This window comes from Lagenorhynchus albirostris, chromosome 4, assembly GCF_949774975.1.
Source record: "Lagenorhynchus albirostris chromosome 4, mLagAlb1.1, whole genome shotgun sequence".
Taxonomy (NCBI): domain Eukaryota; kingdom Metazoa; phylum Chordata; class Mammalia; order Artiodactyla; family Delphinidae; genus Lagenorhynchus; species Lagenorhynchus albirostris.
Window position 1 is genome coordinate 33,073,150 of NC_083098.1, and position 22,018 is coordinate 33,095,167.

Here is a 22,018-nt window from a genome sequence, read left to right on the forward strand (position 1 = left end):
AAAGCAGAAAGGGAAACACAACAATAACACATAACAATAACCCCATAAGGTTAACAGCTGATTTTTCAGCAGAAACTCTGCAAGCCAGAAGGGAGTGGCAGAGCATACTTAAAGTGATGAAGGAGAAAAACCTACAACCAAGATTACTCTAACCATCAAGGATCTCATTCAGATTTGATGGAAATTAAAACGATTTACAGACAAGCAAAAGCTAAGAGAATTCAGCACCACCAAACTAGCTTTACAACAAATGCTTAAGGAACTTCTCTAGGCAGGAAACACAAGAGAAGGAAAAGACCTACAATAACAAACCCAAAACAATTAAGAAAATGGGAATAGGAACATACATATCGATAATTACCTTAAATGTAAATGGCTTAAATGCTCCCACCAAAAGACACAGACTGGCTGAATGGATACAAAAACAAGACCCTTATATATGCTGTCTACAAGAGACCCACTTCAGACCTAGGGACACATACAGACTGAAAGTGTGGGGATGGAAAAAGATATTCCATGCAAATGGAAAGCAAAAGAAAGCTGGAGTAGCAATTCTCATATCAGACAAAATAGACTTTAAACAAAGACTATTAGAAGAGACAAAGAAGGACACTACATAATGATCAAGGGATCGATCCAAGAAGATATAACAATTGTAAATATTTATGCACCCAACATAGGAGCACCTCAATACATAAGGCAAATACTAACAGCCATAAAAGGAGAAATCGACAGTAACACAATCATAGTAGGGGACTTGAACAGCCCACTTTCACCAATGGACAGATCATCCAAAATGAAAATAAATAAGGAAACACAAGCTTTAAATGGTACATTAAATAAGATGGACTTAATTGATATTTATAGGACATTCCATCCAAAAACAACAGAATACACATTCTTCTCAAGTGCTCATGGAACATTCTCCAGGATAGGTCATATGTTGGGTCACAAGTCAAGCCTTGGTAAATTTAAGAAAATTGAAATTGTATCAAGTATCTTTTCCAACTACAGTGGTATGAGACTACATATCAATTACAGGAAAAAATCTGTAAGAAATACAAACACATGGAGGCTAAACAATACACTACTCAATAACCAAGAGATCACTGAAGAAATCAAAGAGGAAAGGAAAAAATACCTAGAAACAAATGACAATGAAAACAAAACTACCCAAAAGCTATGGGATGCAGCAAAAGCAGTTCTAAGAGGGAAGTGTATAGCTATACAAGCCAACCTAAGAAACACGAAACATCTCAAAAAAACCACCTAACCTTGAACCTAAAGCAATTAGAGAAAGAAGAACAAAAACCCCACAAAGTTAGCAGAAGGAAAGAAATCATAAAGATCAGATCAGAAATAAATGAAAAAGAAATGAAGGAAATGATAGCAAAGATTGATAAAACTAAAAGCTGGTTCTTTGAGAAGATAAACAAAATTGATAAACAATTAGCCACACTTATCAAGAAAAAAAGGGAGATGAGTCAAATCAATAGAATTAGAAATGAAAAAGGAGAAGTAACAACTGACACTGCAGAAATACAAAGGATCATGAGAGATTACTACAAGCAACTCTATGCCAATAAAATGGATAACCTGGAAGAAATGGACAAATTCTTAGAAATGCACAACCTTCTGAGACTGAACCAGGAAGAAATAGAAAATATGAACAGATCAATCACAAGCACTGAAATTGAAATTAAAAATCTTCCAACAAACAAAAGCCCAGACCAGATGGCTTCACAGGCGAATTCTATCAAACGCTTAGAGAAGAGCTAACACCTATCCTTATCAAACTCTTCCAAAATAGAGCAGAGGGAGGAACACTCCCAAACTCATTCTACGAGGGCACCATCACTCTGATACCAAAAGCAGACAAAGATGTCACAAAGAAAGAAAACTACAGGCCAACATCACTGATGAAAATAGATACAAAAATCCTCAACAAAACACTAGCAAACAGAATCCAACAGCACACTAAAAGGATCATACATTATGATCAAGTGGGGTTTATCCCAGGAATGCAAGCATTCTTCAATATCAAACTGATACACAATATTAACAAATTGAAGGAGAAAAACCATATGATCATCTCAATAGATGCAGAGAAAGCTTTTGACAAAATTCAAAACCGATTTATGATTAAAAAAACCCTCCAGAAAGTAGGCATAGAGGGAACTTTCCTCAACATAATAAAGGCCATATATGACAAACCCACAGCCAACATCATCCTCAATGGTGAAAAACTGAAACCATTTCCACTAAGATCTGGAGCAAGACAAGTTTTCCCACTCTCACCACTATTATTCAACATAGTTTTGGACGTTTTAGCCACATCAATCAGAGAAGAAAAAGAAATTAAAGGAATCCAAATTGGAAAAGGAGAAGTAAAGCTGTCACTGTTTGCAGATGACATGATACTATACATAGAGAATCCTAAAGTTGTTACCAGAAAACTACTAGAGCTAATCAATGAATTTGGTAAAGTAGCAGGATACAAAATCAATGCATAGAAATCTCTGGCATTCCTATACACTAATGATGAGAAATCTGAAAGTGAAATTAAGAAAACACTCCTATTTACCACTGCAACAAAAAGAATAAAATATCTAGGAATAAACCTACCTAAGGAGACAAAAGACCTGTATGCAGAAAATTATAAGACACTGATGAAAGAAATTAAAGATGATACAAATAGATGGAGAGATATACCATGTTCTTGGATTGGAAGAATCAACATTGTGAAAATGACTCTACTACCCAAAGCAATCTACAGATTCAATGCAATCCCTATCAAACTAGCACTGGCATTTTTCACAGAACTAGAACAAAAAATTTCACAATTTGTATGGAAACACAAAAGACCCTGAATAGCCAAAGCAATCTTGAGAAAGAAAAACGGAGGTGGAAGAATCAGGCTCTTGGACTTCAGACTATACTACAAAGCTACAGTAATCAAGATAGTATGGTACTGGCACAAAAACCGAAATATAGATCAATGGAACAGGATAGAAGGCCCAGAGATAAACCCACACACATATGATCATCTTATCTTTCATAAAGGAAGCAAGAATATACAATGGAGAAAAGACAGCGTATTCAATAAGCGATGTTGGGAAAACTGGACAGCTACATGTAAAAGAATGAAATTAGAACACTTCCTAACACCATACACAAAAATAAACTCAAAATGGATTAAAGACCGAAATGTTAGGCCAGACACTATCAAACTCTTAGAGGAAAACATAGGTAGAACACTCTATGACATAAATCACATCAAGATCCTTTTTGACCCACCTCCTAGAGAAATGAAAACAAAAATAAACAAATGGAACCTAATGTGACTTAAAAGCTTCAGTGCAGCAAAGGAAACCATAAACAAGACAAAAAAAAAAAACCCTCAGAATGGGAGAAAATATTTGCAAATGAAGCAACTGATGAAGGATTAATCTCCAAAATTTACAAGCAGCTCATGCAGCTCAATATCAAAAAAACAAACAACCGAATCCAAAAATGGGCAGAAGACCTAAATAGACATTTCTCCAAAGAAGATGTACAGATTGCCAACAAACACATGAAAGAATGCTCAAGATCACTAATTATTCGAGAAATACAAATCAAAACTTCAATGAGGTTATCACCGCACACCAGTCAGAATGGCCATCATCAAAAAATCTACAAACAAGAAATGCTGGAGAGGTTGTGGAGAAAAGGGAACCCTCTTGCACTGTTGGTGGGAATGTAAATTGATACAGCCACTATGGAGAACAGTATGGAGGTTCCTTAGAAAACTAAAAATAGAACTACTGCACGACCCAGCAATCTCACTACTGGGCATATACCCTGAGAAAACCATAATTCAAAAAGAGTCATGTACCACAATGTTCATTGCAGCTCTATTTACAATAGCCAAGACATGGAAGCAACCTAAGTGTCCATCAAGACTTGAATGGATAAAGAAGATGTGGCACATATATACAATGGAATGTTACTCCTCCATAAAAGGAAACGAAATTGAGTTATTTGTAGTGAGGTGGATGGACCTAGAGTCTGTCATAGAGAGTGAAGTAAGTTAGAAAGAGGAACACAAGTACTGTATGCTAACATATATATATGGAATCTAAAAAACAAACCAAAAAATGGTCATGAAGAACGTAGGGGCAAGATGGGAATAAAGATGCAGACCTACTAGAGAATGGACTTGAGGATATGAGGAGGGGGAAGGGTAAACTGGGACAAAGTGAGAGAGTGGCATGCACATATATACCCTACCAAATGTAAAATAGATTGCTAGTGGGAAGCAGCCGCACAGCACAGGGAGATCAGCTCGGTGCTTTGTAGCCACCTAGAAGGGTGGGAGGGAGGGAGATGCAAGAGGGAAGAGATATAGGGATATATGTATATGTATAACTGATTCAGTTTGTTATAAAGCAGAAAGTAACACACCATTGTAAAGCAGCTATACTCCAATAAAGATGTTAAAAAAAAAAAAAGTGTGTGTGCTCCGAGATGAATCTCAGTTAAGTAGGTTGCTCTACCTACAGCCATGTAGCAGAAATAGTCATTGTTATTTACACTACACCCAATTTCCAAAAATATATCGAATCCATCCATGTTAAAATCCCCAAATATCATAATCCCAAACAAGAATAAAAGGCAAGGGGAAAAAAGCCTAAGAAAAGATGAGCTGTAGCAAGGAATTAAAAAAGCCAAAATTCAGGGGGAAAAACCCCTACTCATGTCTGGAAATAAAAAAATTTGGTACACCTTCAAAATACTTTTCTATTCTAGCTCACATTTGGGGCCTTTACAATTTCAATTCTTTTTTTTTTTTTTTTTTGCGGTATGCGTGCCTCTCACTGTTGTGGCCTCTCCCGTTGCGGAGCACAGGCTCCGGACGCGCAGGCTCAGCGGCCATGGCTCACCGGCCCAGCCGCTCCGCGGCACGTGGGATCCTCCCGGACAGGGGCACGAACCCGTGTCCCCTGCATCGGCAGGCAGACTCTCAACCACTGCGCCACCAGGGAAGCCCTCAATTCTAATCTATTTGTCTCCCCACCCACTCGTCCCATCCACCTGTTACCTATCATCTCTCTATCTGTTTGCCTATCTATCTATATCTATATCTATCTATCTATCTATCTATCTATCTATCTATCTATCTATCTGTCTGTCTGTCTGTCTGTCTGTCTGTCTGTCTATCTACCTACCTACCTACCTATCTTATCCTTCCATATATTCACCTATCTTTTGCAATGTCCCATCACATTTCCACTAAAGCCCTAATAGTGGAATATGTGGAATATAAAGAGTACAATGTATCTTTTTTGGCATTTAACTTCCTAACTAGAATGGTAATGTAGGCACAGGGGAGAAAAGAAACCAGAAAATTGTTGTGAAAAAGGTGGTTAGGGAGAACAGAACGTTTTCTGCTGTACCTATAATGAAGATAAGGAACGTTTAAAGAATACATCACCAGAAAAAAATTTGAGATAATATTTCATAACTTTATAAAAAAGGATACAGGTTATTGATCATCCTCTTCAAATCGACCTTCTCTTTGCAGTAAGGGCACATCTGCTTTTTACCAACAATACACCAACCTCGGATGCAGAATTCATGAAAGCTTAGGGATCTTGTTAGGGAAGCTTCTGGATATTAAAGGGCAAGGTCTGCTTCATGATGATGTAATAGAAGTGACCCCACCCATAGGGCGGAGTGGTGGAGGTGGGAATTGCTCTCGGTTATGACTCAGTTGTGTCCATCACTCTCTTAGGGAGATTCTGCAGGACAAGGGAACCACCAAGTCCCAGAGGAGCCTGGAGTCAGAGCTGCAATAACTTATGACCCTGAGGAATTTACTGATCTCCTTGGCCTTATGTGTTCTTACCTCACTCGATTCTTGTGATTAAATTACAAAAAGAATGTGGACATGCTTTTTTACAGGAATGTCTTATGTAAACAGATCATTGTATTTCTCTGTCTCGCTTATCATGCATTTTTCTGTGTTTACTGTAGCATCTCTCCATTCAGCTTTTCGTGCACCTACTCACTACCTACTATGTATGTAACCAGACTTGTCTTAGGCACTAGACAAATTTAAATTATTTGTGGCCAAGAATATGTACAAATATTTCTGTTAGCTTCATAAGTTTTTTCTCAACTTTTTATTACTGATAAGGGGCAGGTTATTTTTAATAGAATATAAATCTATAATGAACATCTAAAACTCTAGGCATTTACAGATTCAGTTGTATACAACCCCTTGTCCAGAAAGTTTGACCCTTTGGCCCCAAAGTTGCCAGTGAACTGTATGTTTTTCTGCAGCACCAGGGACGGAGTCTTAACAGAGCACAGGTCACTCTGTGTCATGACTTTCTGTGTATTTACATGTCTCTCCTGGGCAATATGTTACCTGTGGGACCATGACTCATTCATCTCTGTGCTCAGCACATTAAGCAGTGCCTAAGTGCCTATTTATTGAACAAGTATTTGAATGAATCATTCAAAACCGATTACTTTTGCAAATGTATTTCCCCCAGGTTCCACAGCTTATAGATTTGGGTAAATGATTAATTACAATGAGATCCATCATGTTGATTTATTTCTACAGTTGTTGATCCCAGTGTGGCCTTCTGGATCAAGATCACACGATGTTCTGTCTGGCCTGCTACACACCTGTGTGAACAAAAATGATGTTCCCTCTCTAACAGACGGAGGATATGAAGGCGGAGGCAAGTCAAGACCATGTAGATGATTCCTCAATATTAGATCTGTGTGCAACTAAGTGTTCCCACTCTTTTACGTTCTTGGCGTTGGGGTCACTTTTGCAACATGCTTGGGTTAACATACAGTGTATTATAACAAAGATTCTGAGTCAAAACCCATACAGCTCTTCATTCAAAAGGGCTGGAGTACAGCCCCATCTTCCACATAGATATGGAGTTCAGGGGTCATCGAACGATCATCGAAATGTCCATCTCCTCTTTAATATTCTCTCATCTTCAAAATCTCATCTGCAAAGCTTCCACACTGGCAGAATTGCCGCAGAGCAAGACTCAGATTCCCGCCCCCTTGTTAATATGATTCCGGTTTGCCCACTCCTTGTTAATATGACTCATGCTAAAATGGGCCTTTAATAATACTCCCTGCAAAGCAAATTTAAAGGTGACTACATTTTCGATTACATATGCACACGTGTACAACAATCCCTAAGGGCTTTTAAAGGTGAAGAGAGAGAAAATACTTCCACTTGCAAATGGCAGAAGGGGCTCTGTTCCAACATTTGAAAAGTAATTCATATTTAAAACTAGGACCAGACTTGGAAAATTTCTACTAAGAATGATAGTTTTTTGGGAAAGGTATCACACTGAGAAACCACATAGACTTCCACATGGGGTATCTTTGTGTTTCTCACCTTAAAATGTTAAAACTTAAATGTTGGAATAATACATTTCAGATGCATTTGGTCCAGTTTAGTTTTGCGGTACGCGGGCCTCTCACTGTTGTGGCCTCTTCCATTGCGGAGCACAGGCTCCGGACGCGCAGGCTCAGCGGCCATGGCTCACGGGCCCAGCCGCTCCGAGGCATGTGGGATCCTCCCGGACCTGGGCACGAGCCCGTGTTCCCTGCATCGGCAGGCGGACTCTCAACCACTGCGCCACGAGGGAAGCCCTGGTCCAGTTTTTGACTCTCAGGATTGAATAAATGGAATCTGTCCAGGTTAAACAGAATCAAATCATGAGTGCTGCACATCTAAGGCATTACTGATTGAGTTAGGTGGGCTTCAGAGGCAAAAGACAGATGGTTTAACCACCTCATAATGCCAGAGCTTTGAACCGACTGAGTGCATAGCAATATTATAAAATTGATATTGTACTATAAAATAAAGATAAATGATGCCTTCTCTTCCCTCTCTTAAGAAAAGAATTAAAATACTGATTGTTGGCCAACGCAAACACAACTCTGGTATCCAGAGTTACTTGCTCAGGCAGGACAGGCTGCTGGGTTCTTGACCTCAGTATCTTTCAGCACAGTGGAGATCTTCCTCACGGTTACTGGAGTCCCAGAGGTTGCTGGTTTCCGGGCACAGGCTGGTCTGGTCCCTAATACCTAAAGATCCCTCAGCCAGTAGACAGCAATTTGGGGTACAGCCCATAGGCAGAGGAACCAAATAGTCCAAGAATTGGGTGCTCATGTTTTGGTCCCTCCTTGTGTAACTTAAGGTATCCTGCTGCCTGTGACCTTATCCTCTTTTCAAGACCAAAGCTGATACTTGGCTTCCCCCATCACCACTGTTGACACAAGCAGGTTCCTAAGGATTATTTCCAGGCAAAGAACACCGCTTTGTCATTCTTGTTCCTGTGAGACTCAGACACGGGCTCCACCTGGAGAGTCCTGAGTTCCTCCCTGCACCTGAAACTTCACTCTGTTTTTCACTCCCCAACCCTTTCTCTCTCTTGTCCTTCTTGGCTACCTGTTTGCTTATAGCTTCACCAGCTTTCCCAGCCAGCCTCTGCACAGATGCTGCAGCCCTCCTGTCTGTGTGGCATGAAGATTCGTTTTTGAAAAAGAAATTACTGGAGGAGGGATTGCCAGAAAGTCTCAAAAAGAAGATGGATGGGAGGATAAAGGCTTGGGGTTTGGGGATGAGCGTTAAGCAAGGCAGAGGGTGGGGGTAAGGGGAGAAAAGGAAGGAGGAGGGAAGTGATGAGACAGTCTTCCCTGACTGGCTATCTCCCATGCCTGACACAGATTATCTGAAAACTGCCTCCTGGCACTGGCTTGATAAAGACCAAAGGGTCTCCCATGGAAAGGATACACATGCTTGCACGAAAGCTGGTAGGTGTTTTCAGTGAGTCCTTCTTCATTGAGCACCACGGTGATCTGCCCACAGGCGGCACCGATGTCGTCTGACGAGCTCCTGGTGGGCATCCCACTGACTCTGTAGAACTGTTGGGGGAAAGGCACAGAGCAACACCATTCTCGGAACACAGGGAAGCCACTGCCAGGCTTGGGAACATAGTCTTTACTGTTTCTCTGGTGGTTTAGAACTTGAAACACTTTTTCCCATAGGGACAATGCTACTGTGGGGTTTTTCTAGGCAAAACCCCACTGCACCCCAAATGGACCCAAAGCACATCGCTAATTGTAACTACCTAACCTCCCCACCAAGGAATCCTTTGAGAGGAACAGTTTTTATCCAGAGCTGTAAGTGCAGACTCACACGGGAAGCTTTTTAAGTTCACCCAGAGCCTGACCCTTCCCTTTATTTTCCTGGAGACTCTGATTCATAGATCTGGAGTAAACCCAGGCATCTATGTATCTTTTAATTAATTTTAATATAATTAAAATTTTAATATAATCCCAAGTGATTATACGGAGCACACAGACTAATCCCATTAGAAGGCAATGCATCTGGAACCCTAATTTAAGACACTGCGTCTCCCCAGGGCTGCGGATGAGGAGTGATTCTCAACATTAGCAGCACATTAGAATGTCTCAGAAGCTCCTTTAAAAATAAAATATGTATTTTATAATAGCTTTAAACTTAAAGATACGAAGATAGTACAGAGTTCCCATACCAAGTTTCCCCTATCAGTGACATCTTACATCAGTATGGTACATTTGTCACAATTAATGAGCCAACATTGATACCTTATTATGAAATAAAGTGTATACTTTACTTGGTTTTCCCTTAATGTCCTTATTTTGTTTCAAAACCCCACCTAGGATACCATTAATTATCATGTCTCCTTGGGCTCCTCTCAGCTTTGGCAGTTTCTCAGACTTTGGTTTCCTTCTGACTTTGAGAGTTTTGGAGGCAGGTATTTTGTAGAATGTCCTTCACTTGGAATTTAGCTGATGTTTCTTCTCTTGGTTCCACTGGGGTTATGGTTTTAGGGAGGAAGATAACAGAGGTAAGTGCCATTCCTACCACACCGTAGCAAGGGTACATGCCGTCAACATGACGTCCCTGTTGATGTTGACCTAGATCACCTAGCTTGAGGTAGTGGTTGTCAAATTTCTCCACTATAAAGCTACTCATTCTTTTACTTCCTTTTATACTGTACTCTTTGGAAGGAAGTCGTCATCACCATGAGTAGCCCACACTTAAGGAGTGGGAAGTTGTAAGTTATGCTCCACCTCTGTATTAGTCAGCGTTCTCCAGAGAAATGGAACTGATAGGATATGCATGAGTGTGTGTGTGTATGTGGAGAGACAGAGAAAGAGAGAGAGAGAGAGGGAGGGAGGGAGGGAGAGGGAGAGAGAGACTCATTTTAAAGACTCGGAGCTGGGAAGTCTGAAACCTGGAGGGTAGGCTAGCAGGCTGTAAACTCTGCAAAGAGTTATTTCAGACTTAAGGCAGTATTCCTTCTTCTCAGAGAAACTTCAGTTTTTGCCCTTAAGGCCTTCGACTGATTAGCTAAGACCCATCCATATTTTCAAGGGTACTTTCTTTCCCTTAAATTTAATCATATCTACAAAATACATTCAAAGCAACACGTAGACTGGTGTTTGATCAAACAACTGGACGCCAGAGCCTAGTCAAGTTGACACATAACATTTAACCACACAAGCTTCTTAAGGGTGGAGTATCTACATAAATTATGTGGAATTCTTCTGCATAGGAGATTTGTCTATTCTCCTCTATTTATTTAATTTATTTATCTATCCAATCATTTATTTATGTCACTATGGACTCATGGATATTTATTCTATACTTTGAGTTATAACCCAATACTATTACTACTACTACTACCTACCATTGTGTTGCTCAAATTGTTTCAGCTTTGGCCATTGGGCTCTCTTTTAGTTGGCTTCTGTGTCTCTTTGACATATCCCCATCATTGTGGGTTTTTCTTGTATGGGGTTTTTTTTGAGCACTTCCTTACTTTCTGACACTACAAGATACTCCAGGCTCATATTGTATATTCCCTGCCAAGATCAGAGTCAGTCATCTTTCCAGGAAGCACTGCTTCCCCTTATTATAGAATGGTATTAGAAACCAAGATCTGGGTACTCAGTGTGCTCAATGCTACTGAGGTGTCATTGCTTCTAGGGCTTCATAGCTGACAGAGCAAGGAAATATGTCTGTATATACTAACCCATGTGTATACACATATCTATAAATATTTCTATATGTATCATCTACATTAAGATACATTAAGCTAAACATGAGTTCAGATTGATGTCTTTGACTCATCCATTACTACATAGATAATTCTAGCCTTTTCTCCTTGCTTGTATGTAAGCTTCTGAGAGTAAGAAATGTAGCTCCCACAATTGGTCTTCCATTTACTTGGTAGTCCAATTCCAGAATACATGTATAGTGGTATCAAAATAGTTAACCCATAGCCCTGAGGGAAACTACTTTATGAACTAGCATACAGTGCTTATGTATAGTTCCTTTTGCTTTTAATCTTAGATCTCCACTCATTTCAAAGTGACTTAGGTCAGCACTTTCCCCCCACCCCCTTCAGTGAGGTTATTTCATACATTTGTAATATAGTTGAACTCTTTTGTCACAGTCTACATTCTATCCTGGCATTCCCTGACATCCTAAATGATTTCTTAAGATTTGCATACATTAGGTTTACCCTTTCCACTATAAAATACTGTTGATTTTGACAAATGCATAGTGTCATGTATTCACCTTTAGAGTATCACACAGAATAACTTCACCACCCTAACAAATAACCTGTGCTTCACACATTCAACCCTGCTCCCTCCCTAACCCCCTGGCAACCACAGATCTCTTTAGCATCTCCATAGCTGTACCTTTTTCAAATTGTCATAGAAGTGGAGTCGTGTAGTATGTAGCCTTTTCAGGCTGGCTTCTTTCACTTAGCAATATATATTTACAATTCATCCAAGTTTGGCATGGCTTAATAGCTCATTCCTTTTCCTAGGGAGCTTTTAAAACAAAGCAGATGCACTGGCTCCACTCCCAGAGTCTGACAATTAGTGTGGGGCTTGGGCGCTGGGGTGAGAATGGAGAGTGCTCATCCTTTGCTTCCTCTTTACCTCTGTCACAAGTGTGCACACACGCACACACACACACACACACCCCATCAGTTTAAGTCACAGATGGCTGTGCCAATGGCTCGAGGCAGGGGTTTTTATGTCTCTGGTGGTTGGAAAGAGGATGACAGGAGATGACAAGATGTTGAAGACTGGTGGGGTGGGGTCAGGTGAGAAATCTCCAGGATGTTGGTGCTTAAAGACTTGGTTGTCTTGCCAGGTTAAGTCTCTTCTTCCTGGTTCACTGGCGAACAGAGGACATACAACTCTTCTCTTCCTCTCCTGTCCCTAAACAAGCACAAGAGGCTTTGGGAATTTTTTAGAGGGGGGATGGCTCTGGTTTTTGTTGGAGGAAGTAGGAGCAAAAATGCTCCCTCCTGTGTTCACCTTAAACCTTATAAGAAAGGCAGTTGTCTCAAAGATTACACATGGCAGGGCAATTCCAGAATTTCACTATAGAAGTTGGATTCCAGGCTCTAGGAAAAGAGTAAGATGGAGCCTACAGAGATGGGGGGTGAAGTCAAGGTCTTGTTTACTCAGTCCTGTCCCATAAAGAGAGGGAGAACAACAGTCCAGAAGTTCACTCTTCTCTTGCCACTCACACTGGTTTTTCCATTTTACATCTGGCTGTGTACCAAAAGACTGGTAGAGGGCAGAGATGTGGAATTTCTGAAACCACTGGGTCTTCCCTGGAGCCCTTGGTATGCAAGCTTTTAAGAGATGTGCATGTGTTAGACACAGATGGATACTCCTAATATCTGAATCTGGAATCCATCTAACCAGAAAGTATGTCCATTCTGAGTTTTAATTTTAAGAGAGTTAAAAAAAAAACTACTAGGGATTTTTTTAAATTCCAGGGAAGAATATTACAGTTAGAATACATTTAGCACACTTTTTTTGTCTTCTACTTCTTCAAATGCTGTATAATGATAACTGCTGTATAATGATAATGATAACATCATATCTTTATGATGAGGCATTGGTTGATTCTAAAGTGTTTTATGTGCATAAAATATGACTTTTATTTGCATTAGCAGAGATCAAGTGTTTTTGTTATTGCTGATTTTTTACTAATCCTTTATATGTTGGCAATTGGAGTACGCTAGACATGGTTACTTTCAGATAATCTGATGCCAGGAGAATCCAGGGAGCAGTTGGGCTGACAGAACCAAAAAAGACTTTCTATTTTTGAAAATGGATGCAAATGTGTAAGATGAGACCATTTTTCCATGTACCATAAATGATTTCAAAGAATGAAAGCAACGCTTCCCCTATAGTAGAAGCCATGTAAACTGAGCAGATCTCTGCAAAGTCTATCCTCATTACTCCATAGTAGAGGCCATAGAACGAGGGCATGATGCCAAAATCCATGGAATCTCTAGCCTTGATTCTATTGAGAACAACAGTGAAGGGATGTAAGGATGTGGCATTTGTGGGGATGGGTGAGGGCTGCAGCTTGGAAAGTATTGGGTTGGCCAAAAAGTTCATTTGGATTGGTCAAAAACCCCAAACGAACTTTTTGGCCAACCCAGTATTTCCTGCCATGGTATCTGACAGAGCCTTGGTGGTATTTCCCCCCACTTATTTGTTTAATTTTTTTTTAATGAAAGAATTTAAAATTCTCTCAATTCCATTCAAATTTTACTACTCAGGGCTAAGTGGACAAAGTCATTATTGAGAATGTTTAAAGGCTTCTTAGGACTGCAGTGCTGAGACAAGCCAACTCTAACCAGCAGTTCTCAAGCTTGGCTGCGTGTAGAAAAACCTGGGCAGCTTGTAAAAACCTCCATCCCCAGGCTGCACCCTGGGCCAATTACATCAGGCTTTCTGGGGGTGGGGCCTGGGCAGCAATATTTTTGGAGGCTCTACAGACACCAGGTGATTGCAGTGGTCCACTAACATTAGGAACCTCTTTAATAGTCCAATGATTCTCAGCCCTAATTGTAGATTGGAATCACCTGGGGGAGATTTAAACATATACTGATACACGAGCCCACTTTCAGGGGCTCTAATTTAAGTGGCCGGGGGTGAGGTCGGGGCAGCATCTAGGGTTGAGAATCCCTGCTATCAAACTTAGATTTTACAGAATGCTTTCAAATACTTTATCTTTCCTAAAAATATTTGAGATAGATATTATTATCCCCAATTTACCTTTGAAAAAACTGAGACTTAGAAAAAGTGATTTGATTAACATGACAAATGGTACAAAATGAAACCAGGAATCAAGCGCAAATTTTGATGCCCTTTGCTGCTATGCCGTGGTTGCCGTGTGTTAATAAAAAAAATTTTTTGCAAGTTGGATCATATTTCAAATGCACTAGGATTCTCTATGACAACCCCTATTTCTTTTTTAAAGGTAAATGTTTCTTTAAAAAGTAAATGATTATATCACCTCACACCAGTTAGAATGGGCATCATCAGAAAATCTACAAACAACAAATGCTGGAGAGGGTGTGGAGAAAAGGGAACCCTCACGCACTGTTGGTGGGAATGTAAATTGATACAGCCACTATGGAGAACAGTATGGAGGTTCCTTAAAAAACTGAAAATAGGACTACCATATGACGCAGCAATCCCACTACTGGGCATATACCCAGAGAAAACCATAATTTAAAAAGACACATGCACCCAAATGTTCATTGCAACACTCTTTACAATAGCCAGGTCATGGAAGAAACCTAAATGCCCATTGACAGAAGAAGAATGGATAAAGAAGATATGTTACATATATACAATGGAATATTACTCAGCCATAAGTAATATTCTGTTAGGTCATTTGTAGAGACATGGATGGACCTAGAGACTGTCATACAGAGTGAAGTAAGTCAGAAAGAGAAAAACAAATATTGTACATTAATGCATATATGTGGAATCTAGAAAAATGGTTCAGATGAACAGTTTTGCAAGGCAGAAATAGAGACACAGATGTAGAGAACAAACGTATAGACACCAAGGGGGGAAAGCGGGGGCAGGGGGGGATTGGTGGTGGTGGGATGAATTGGGAGATTGGGATTGACCTATATATACTAATACATATAAAATAGATAACTAATAAGAACGTGCTGTCTTAAAAAAATTCAAAAAGAAAGTAAATGATTAGCTTCTAATGTAATGTCTGGATCTTAATCATTGCGCTTTTGATGTGCTATCTCTGTAAACAGTCTCAAATACTAGCAATGGATGTAGGTGGGTCTGACTGAGTTGGGAAGGAAGTGGAGAGAGGAGAGGCGTTGGGAAATCTGTCTCTGGAACCTTCTTCTGGCAGTTTTTGTACTCTTAATTTGAGGAGGAAATGGTAAAGGCAGAGAGCTGTGTAGACCTAGAGGGCAGCCATCTTTTGGTAATGCGAACCGGGAATTCCAACACAGCGGGTGGTTTCATCCTTTCAATATTTGAGAATTGGGGCAGTGAGAAAGAATGAAGATGACTTTCCCTCCATACCCAGGGGAGCATGTATTTATAATCTAATTGATAAAAAGTGTAGCAATGAACTCGTGGTTCCACAGAAAAGAATCTTAATACCATAATGCTCAACAAAAATTAGTAGTGAAAAAAATAGTTCCTTCCCATCTGAAGGGTTAGATTCTTTGAATGCCTCACTATAGGAGAATTCCTGGTTAAGGATCTTAAAATTATATGGATAATAATCTTGGGGCAACTCTATTCCCAAGTAACTTCATAAAAGTCCTTATGAATACTTTTACATTCATTAAAGTAATACAGACAGTATGCTGAAAAAATAAATCCGTGTCTTTCTATAGCTTAAACTAATAATAATAGATCTGTACAGTTATTTTCTATCCCTTTCCTGCTAGAGAATGGTAGGAATTCCCGCTCTGAAAGTTTCATGAAATACTTATAAAATCAGATTTCTATGTTGCCATAGGAAGAGCCCTTCTTCCCAGGGCTGGCTCTCCATCTGATTGTCTTCCTTATTTTATTTATTTATTATTATTATTTTTTAAAGTAGTTTTTAAAATTTATTTTATTTTTGGCTGTGTTGGGTCTTCATTGCTGCACGCGGGCTTTCTCTAGTTGCAGCTACTCTTCGTTGCGGCGCACGGGCTTCTCATTGAGGTGGCTTCTCTTGTTGCAGAACATAGGCTTTAGGTGTGCAGGCTTCAGTAGTTGTGGCATGTGGGCTCAGTAGTTGTGGCTCGCAGGCTCTAGAGCACAGGCTCAGTAGTGGTGGTGCACGGGCTTAGTTGCTCCACGGCATGTGGGATCTTCCTGGACCAGGGCTCGAACCCGTGTCACCTACATTGGCAGGTGGATTCTTAAACACTGCACCACCAGGGAAGCCCTGTCTTCCTTATTTTATGAGTTAAGAGTTGCTGGCCTCTGCCTCTGAATTTTTGTTAAGGTCCTAGAGATTTAGAGTAACTTTGATGTGACAGATCTTCCAGGAAATTTTTCATTTGACATGTTTTCCATGGCTGTGCAGTATTTCTTACATTCCCTTTCTAGGACATAGGTTGATTACACAGCCTCAGCTCTGCCTGTGAGACCCTCACCCGTAGCACATCTCAGCAACCATCTTCGCAATGGGAACACGGTTCTGAGTCATAGATATTATTATCCCAATTTCCTTTATTTCTCCTTAAACTTTCTTGTTTTTTTATCTCTTCACCTCTCTTTCAGTGAAAGTTTCAGTACTCAGTTTCCTCTTTTCCTAACTGCTCCCAGCAAAAGGGATTTCATGGATACCAGAAACAAAATTCTAGAGCAGTGCTGTCCAGTGGAAATATAGATTGGACAAAATTAAAAGTTTTCTTGTAGCCACACTAAAAAGATAAAAAGAAACACATGAAATAATTTCACCAATACATCCAGAGTACTATCATCTCAGCATATAATCGATAGAAGAATTATTTTCTTATGCTGTCTTTGAAATCCAGTGTGTATTTTAGACTTACAGCACCTCTTATGTCATAATTTAAGTGCTCCGTAGCTACATAGGCTAGTGGCTACTGTATTGGATAGCATACTTCTAGAGGTTTTTAAGGAAGAAGATCTATAGAAGGAAATGACACTTCAGGATTTTGTGGAAGGGAAATTTGTAGTTCAGTAAGAACTACTTTACCATAAATGTCAGCCTACTTTTTTGTTTGTTTGTTTAAATTTATTTATTTATTTGGCTGCATTGGGTCTTTGTTGCTGCACGCGGGCTTTTCTCTAGTTGCGGTGATCGGGTGCTACTCTTCATTGCAGTGCGTGGGCTTCTCATTGGGTGGCTTCTCTTGCTGCAGAGCAGGGGCTCTAGGCGTGCAGGCTTCAGTAGTTGTGGCTCATGGTCTCTAGAGTGGAGGCTCTGTAGTTGTGGCGCACAGGCTTAGTTGCTCCGCGGCATGTGGGATCTTCCTGGACCAGGGCTCGAACCCATGTCCCCTGCATTGTCAGGTGGGTTCTTAACCATTGCGCCACCAGGGAAGCCCTGTCAGCCTGCTTTTAATGGTGATCTTTTAAACTTATAGACCACGTATAGATTCTCTTTAAAGCTTATAATTTTTGCAAAACTTTTAAATCTGTGGGTTTTCTCTTCCTTTTCTCCTGGTTTTCCCCAGTGATATCTACGATACCAATGATAGGCCTATAAACAACGTGTGCATGGAAAAGTGTAGGGCCAAACGTGGCTTCCAGAGACAGAGAACTCGACCAGGTGAATGTTATAAGCAAGTGCTTGGAGATATGAATGTCTTAATTGGAGATACTTACTTGAAAAATAAATTGAATCCACACATTGTAAACATGATAGCCAAATAACCCACAGCACCAAATGCACAGCTGACTTTTTGTATGAGAAGAAACCATTTGTAGACCAATCTGTGGAGTAAAAAATGGGGAGAAGCACAAAACACGATGTACTATAAAATATTTTACCTTTTTAGAACATTGTTATAAGTCAATTTTTAGTTTCTAAAATACTATTCATTATGCAATATACAGAACATGAGTATATTATATCAGCTAAACCCCGTAATTATCTCGAGTTTTAATACACTATCAACAAGCAGTATATAAACAGTACTATCATGCACATGTGTTTCTCTGTATATGCATATGTAAATTCATTGTGACTTATTTTTGTTCCTCATGTAAAAATGGCCTTCAGGACTGGTTATTCTATATGGGACCCTGCCTACCTTCCTCTCCTCCTTTTCCCATTTGGCCCTAGGTTAGCTTAGAGTGGTTTTGGCAGGAGTACTTTGGAGGCAAGCAAAAGATGGGAAGAGAAGTCTAGAGGGGAGACCCCCAGGAGTTTCTCTTCCCTCCTGCTGCCCCAGCCCCAGGGCAGACATCACCAGCCCTCACCCCATCGCCTCTCCACTCAAACAGCACCCCACCCCCCAGTCCTGGAGCAAGAGTGCTTCCGACTTGTTTTTTCTGCTATGTGGATGGGTCCTTTGTGTGTCCCACACTCACCATGATGACTTCTAAGGCCTTTCCCTCTTCCCACAGGGTCCAAGTGGAGAAGGAAGAGTATAGAGAATGAGGGCAAGAGTGGAGATGATCTAGAAGGAGCCGTGTACCCTGTTCATTTCCCTCATTCCAGGCAGTAAAAGCCCTTAGAAAAACTACAGAAAGGCCACACGGCTGATTTGTGCCTGAGAGAATGTGGGAAGAGGATGGAGGCACAGCTCCATTCCTGGGACACCGTGGTACAAGGACTCTTCCCACTGGAACAAGAAGAGAGGGTGGAAGGAGGAGGGCTGGGGGCCCCAGGCTTGGTGCCCAGAGAAGATAGGGGGTGCTGGCACATTGCACACAAGGGTGAACAATGGCAGGGGGCCCTGTTCGCTCCTCATCCTCTTGAAGCCCCTCTCCTGCATTTCACCCCAAACTTCATTCAGAGTCTCCCTCGAAAGACCTGGCCCCCCCCTTTTACCTCTGACCCCTGGAGCCCTGTCCCCAACTCTCACCTTCCCCAACTTCCTCCCTGTTGGAGACATTGCACCAAATGCTTATGTTCTATGGTATTACTGATGCAATGTTTCAGCGTTATTTATTTTTTAAAAATTTTTATTGAAGTATAGTCGACTTATGATATTTATTAGTTTCAGGTGTACAACATAGTGAGTTGACATTTTTATGCATTACGAAATGATCACCACCATAAGTCTGGTTACCATCTATCACAATACAAAGTTATTACTATATTATCAACTATACAGGCAGACCTCGCTTTATTGCACTTTGCAGATACTGCGGGGTTTTTTTTGTTTGTTTGTTTTTACAAGTTGAAGGTTTGTGGCAACCCTGTGTCAATCAAGTCTGTTGGTGCCATTTTTCCAACAGCTTTTGCTCACTTCATGTCTATGTGTCACATTTTGGCAATTCTTGCAATATTTCAAACTTTTTCATTATTATTATATTTGTAATGGTTATCTGTGATCAGTGATCTTTGATGTTACTATTGTCATTGTTTTGGGGCACCACAAACCACACCCATGTAAGATGGCAAACTTAATTGATAAACGCAGTGTGTTCTGACTGTTCCATCAACTGGTCATTCCCCCATCTCTCTCCCTCTTCTCAGGCCTCCCTGTTCCCTGGGACACAACAATATTGAAATCAGGCCAATTAATAACCCTACAGTGGTCCCAGTGTTCAAGTGAAAGGAAGCGTTGCGTGCCTCTCACTTTAAATCAGAAGCTAGAAATGGTTAAGCATAGTGAGGCAGGCATGTCAAAGCAGAAGCAGGCTGAGAGCTAGGCCTCTTGCACCAAACAGCGAGCCAAGTTGTGGATACAAAGGAAAAGTACTTGAAGGAATTTAAAAGTGCTGCTCCAGTGAACACAGAAATGAAAGTGAAACAGCCTTATTGCTGATGTGGAGAAAGTTTTATTGGTCTGGATAGAGGATCAAACCAGCCACTACGTTCTCTTAAGCCAAAGCCTAATCCAGAGCAAGGCCCTAACTCCCTTCAATTCCCTGAAGCCTGAGAGACGTGAAGAAGCTGCAGAAGAAAAGTTTGAGGCTAGCAGAGGTTGGTTCATAAGATTTAAAGAAAGACGCTAGCTCTGTAACACAAAAGAGCAAGGTGAAGCAGCAAGTGCTGTTGCACCAGGAAGCTGCAGCAAGTTATCCAGAAGATCTAGCTAAGATAATTAATGACGGTGGCTGCACTAAACAACGGATTTTCAATGTGGACAAAACAGCTTTCTGTTGGAAGATGCCTTCTAGGACTTTCACAGCTAGAGAAGAGAAGTCAATGCCTGGCTTCAAAGCTTCAAAGGACAAGCTGACACTCTTGTTAGGGTTTAATGTAGCTGGTGACTTTAAGTCGAAGACAATGCTCATCTACCATTCTGAAAATCCTAGGGCCCTGAAGAGTTATGCTCAGTCTATTCTGCCTCTGCTCTATAAATGGAACAACAAAGCCTACATGGCAGCACATCTGATTGCAACAAGGTTTACTGAATACTTAGTACTCCTCAGAAAAAAAGATTCAAAATATTACTGCTCATTGACAACACACCTGGTCACTCAAGAGTTCTGATAGAGATGGACAATGAGATTAATGCTTTTATGCCTACTAATACAATATCGATTCTTCAGCCCATGAATCGAGGACCAATTTCAATTTTCAATTCTTATTTTTTAAGAAGTACATTTCGTAAGGCTATAGCTGTCATTAATAGTGATTCTTCTGATGGATCTGGGCAAAGTAAATAAAAAACTTTCTGGAAAGGATTCACCATTCTAAATGCCGTTAAGAATACTTGTGATTCATGGGAACAGGTAAAAATATCAGCATTGACAGGAGTTTGGAAGAAGCTGATTCCAACCCTCATGGATGACTTTGAGGAGTTCAAGACTTCAGTGGAAGAAGGAACTGCAGAGGTGGTGGAGATAGCAAGAGAACTAGAATTCGATGTGGAACTTGAAGATGCAACCAAATTCCTGCAATCTCCTGATAAAATTTGAATAAATGAGGAATTGCTTCATGTGGATGAACAAAGAAAGTGGTTTCTTTAGATGGAAACTTCTCCTGGTGAAGATGCTGTGAAGACTGTTCAAATGACAGCAAAGGATTTGGAATATTACATAAACTCAGTTGATGAAGCAGCAGCAGGGTGTGAGAGGACTGACTCCAATTTTGAGAGAAGTTATATGTGCGTAAAATGCTATCAAACAGCACCACATGCTGCAGAGAAATCGTCCATGAAAGAGTCAATCGATGAGGCAGACTTCGCTGTCTTATTTTAAGAAATAGCCACAGCAGCCCCAGCCTTCAGTGGCCACCACCCTGATCAGTCAGCAGCCACCAACATGGAGGCAAGACCCTCCGCCAGCAACAAGAGTACAACTTGCTGAAGGCTCAGATAATGGTTAGCACATTTTAGCAATACATATTTAAAAATTAAGGTATGTACATCGTTTTTTGAATATATTTCTATCGCACACTTAATAGGCTACAGTATAGTGTAAGCATATATAGTGTAAACTTTTATGTGCACTGGGGAACCAGAAAACTTGTGTGACTCACTCTATTGTGAAATTCACTTTATTGCAGTGGTCTGGAACCCGACGCAAAAGGTATGCCTGTACATTGCATTCCTGTAACTTACTTACTTTATAACGTGAAATTTGTACTTCTTTTTTAAAAAATTATTTAATTTATTTTTAATTTTGGCTGCCTCGGGACATAGCTGTGGCACATGGAATCTTCATTGAGGCATGCAGGATCTTTTGTTGAAGTGCGAGGCCTCTTCATTGTGGTACATGGGCTTCTCTCTAGTGGCGAGCAGGTTTTCCTCTTTTCTAGTTGTGACGTGCAGGCTCCAAGGTGTGTGGGATCTGTAGTTGTGGCATGCAGGCTTAGTTGCCTCGAGGTATGTGGGATCTTAGTTCCCCAACCAGGGATCAAACCTGCATCCCCTGCATTGTAAGATGGATTCTTTACCACTGGACCACCAGGGAAGTCCCAAAGTTTGTACTTCTTAATTCCTTTCACCTATTTCACCCATTCCTCCACTCCCTTCCCCTGTGG

General features: G+C 40.6%; 1 protein-coding gene across 1 annotated transcript in view; it reads right to left on the minus strand.

The window, feature by feature from the left end:
- Nucleotides 1-22,018, minus strand: part of RNF175 (ring finger protein 175) — a 76,187-nt gene that overhangs the window by 5,112 nt on the left and 49,057 nt on the right. The window contains 4 exon segments of the mRNA XM_060147025.1: nucleotides 5,525-5,626; nucleotides 8,822-8,952; nucleotides 13,291-13,414; nucleotides 17,740-17,847. Coding sequence (XP_060003008.1) covers nucleotides 5,525-5,626; nucleotides 8,822-8,952; nucleotides 13,291-13,414; nucleotides 17,740-17,847 — 465 coding nt within the window.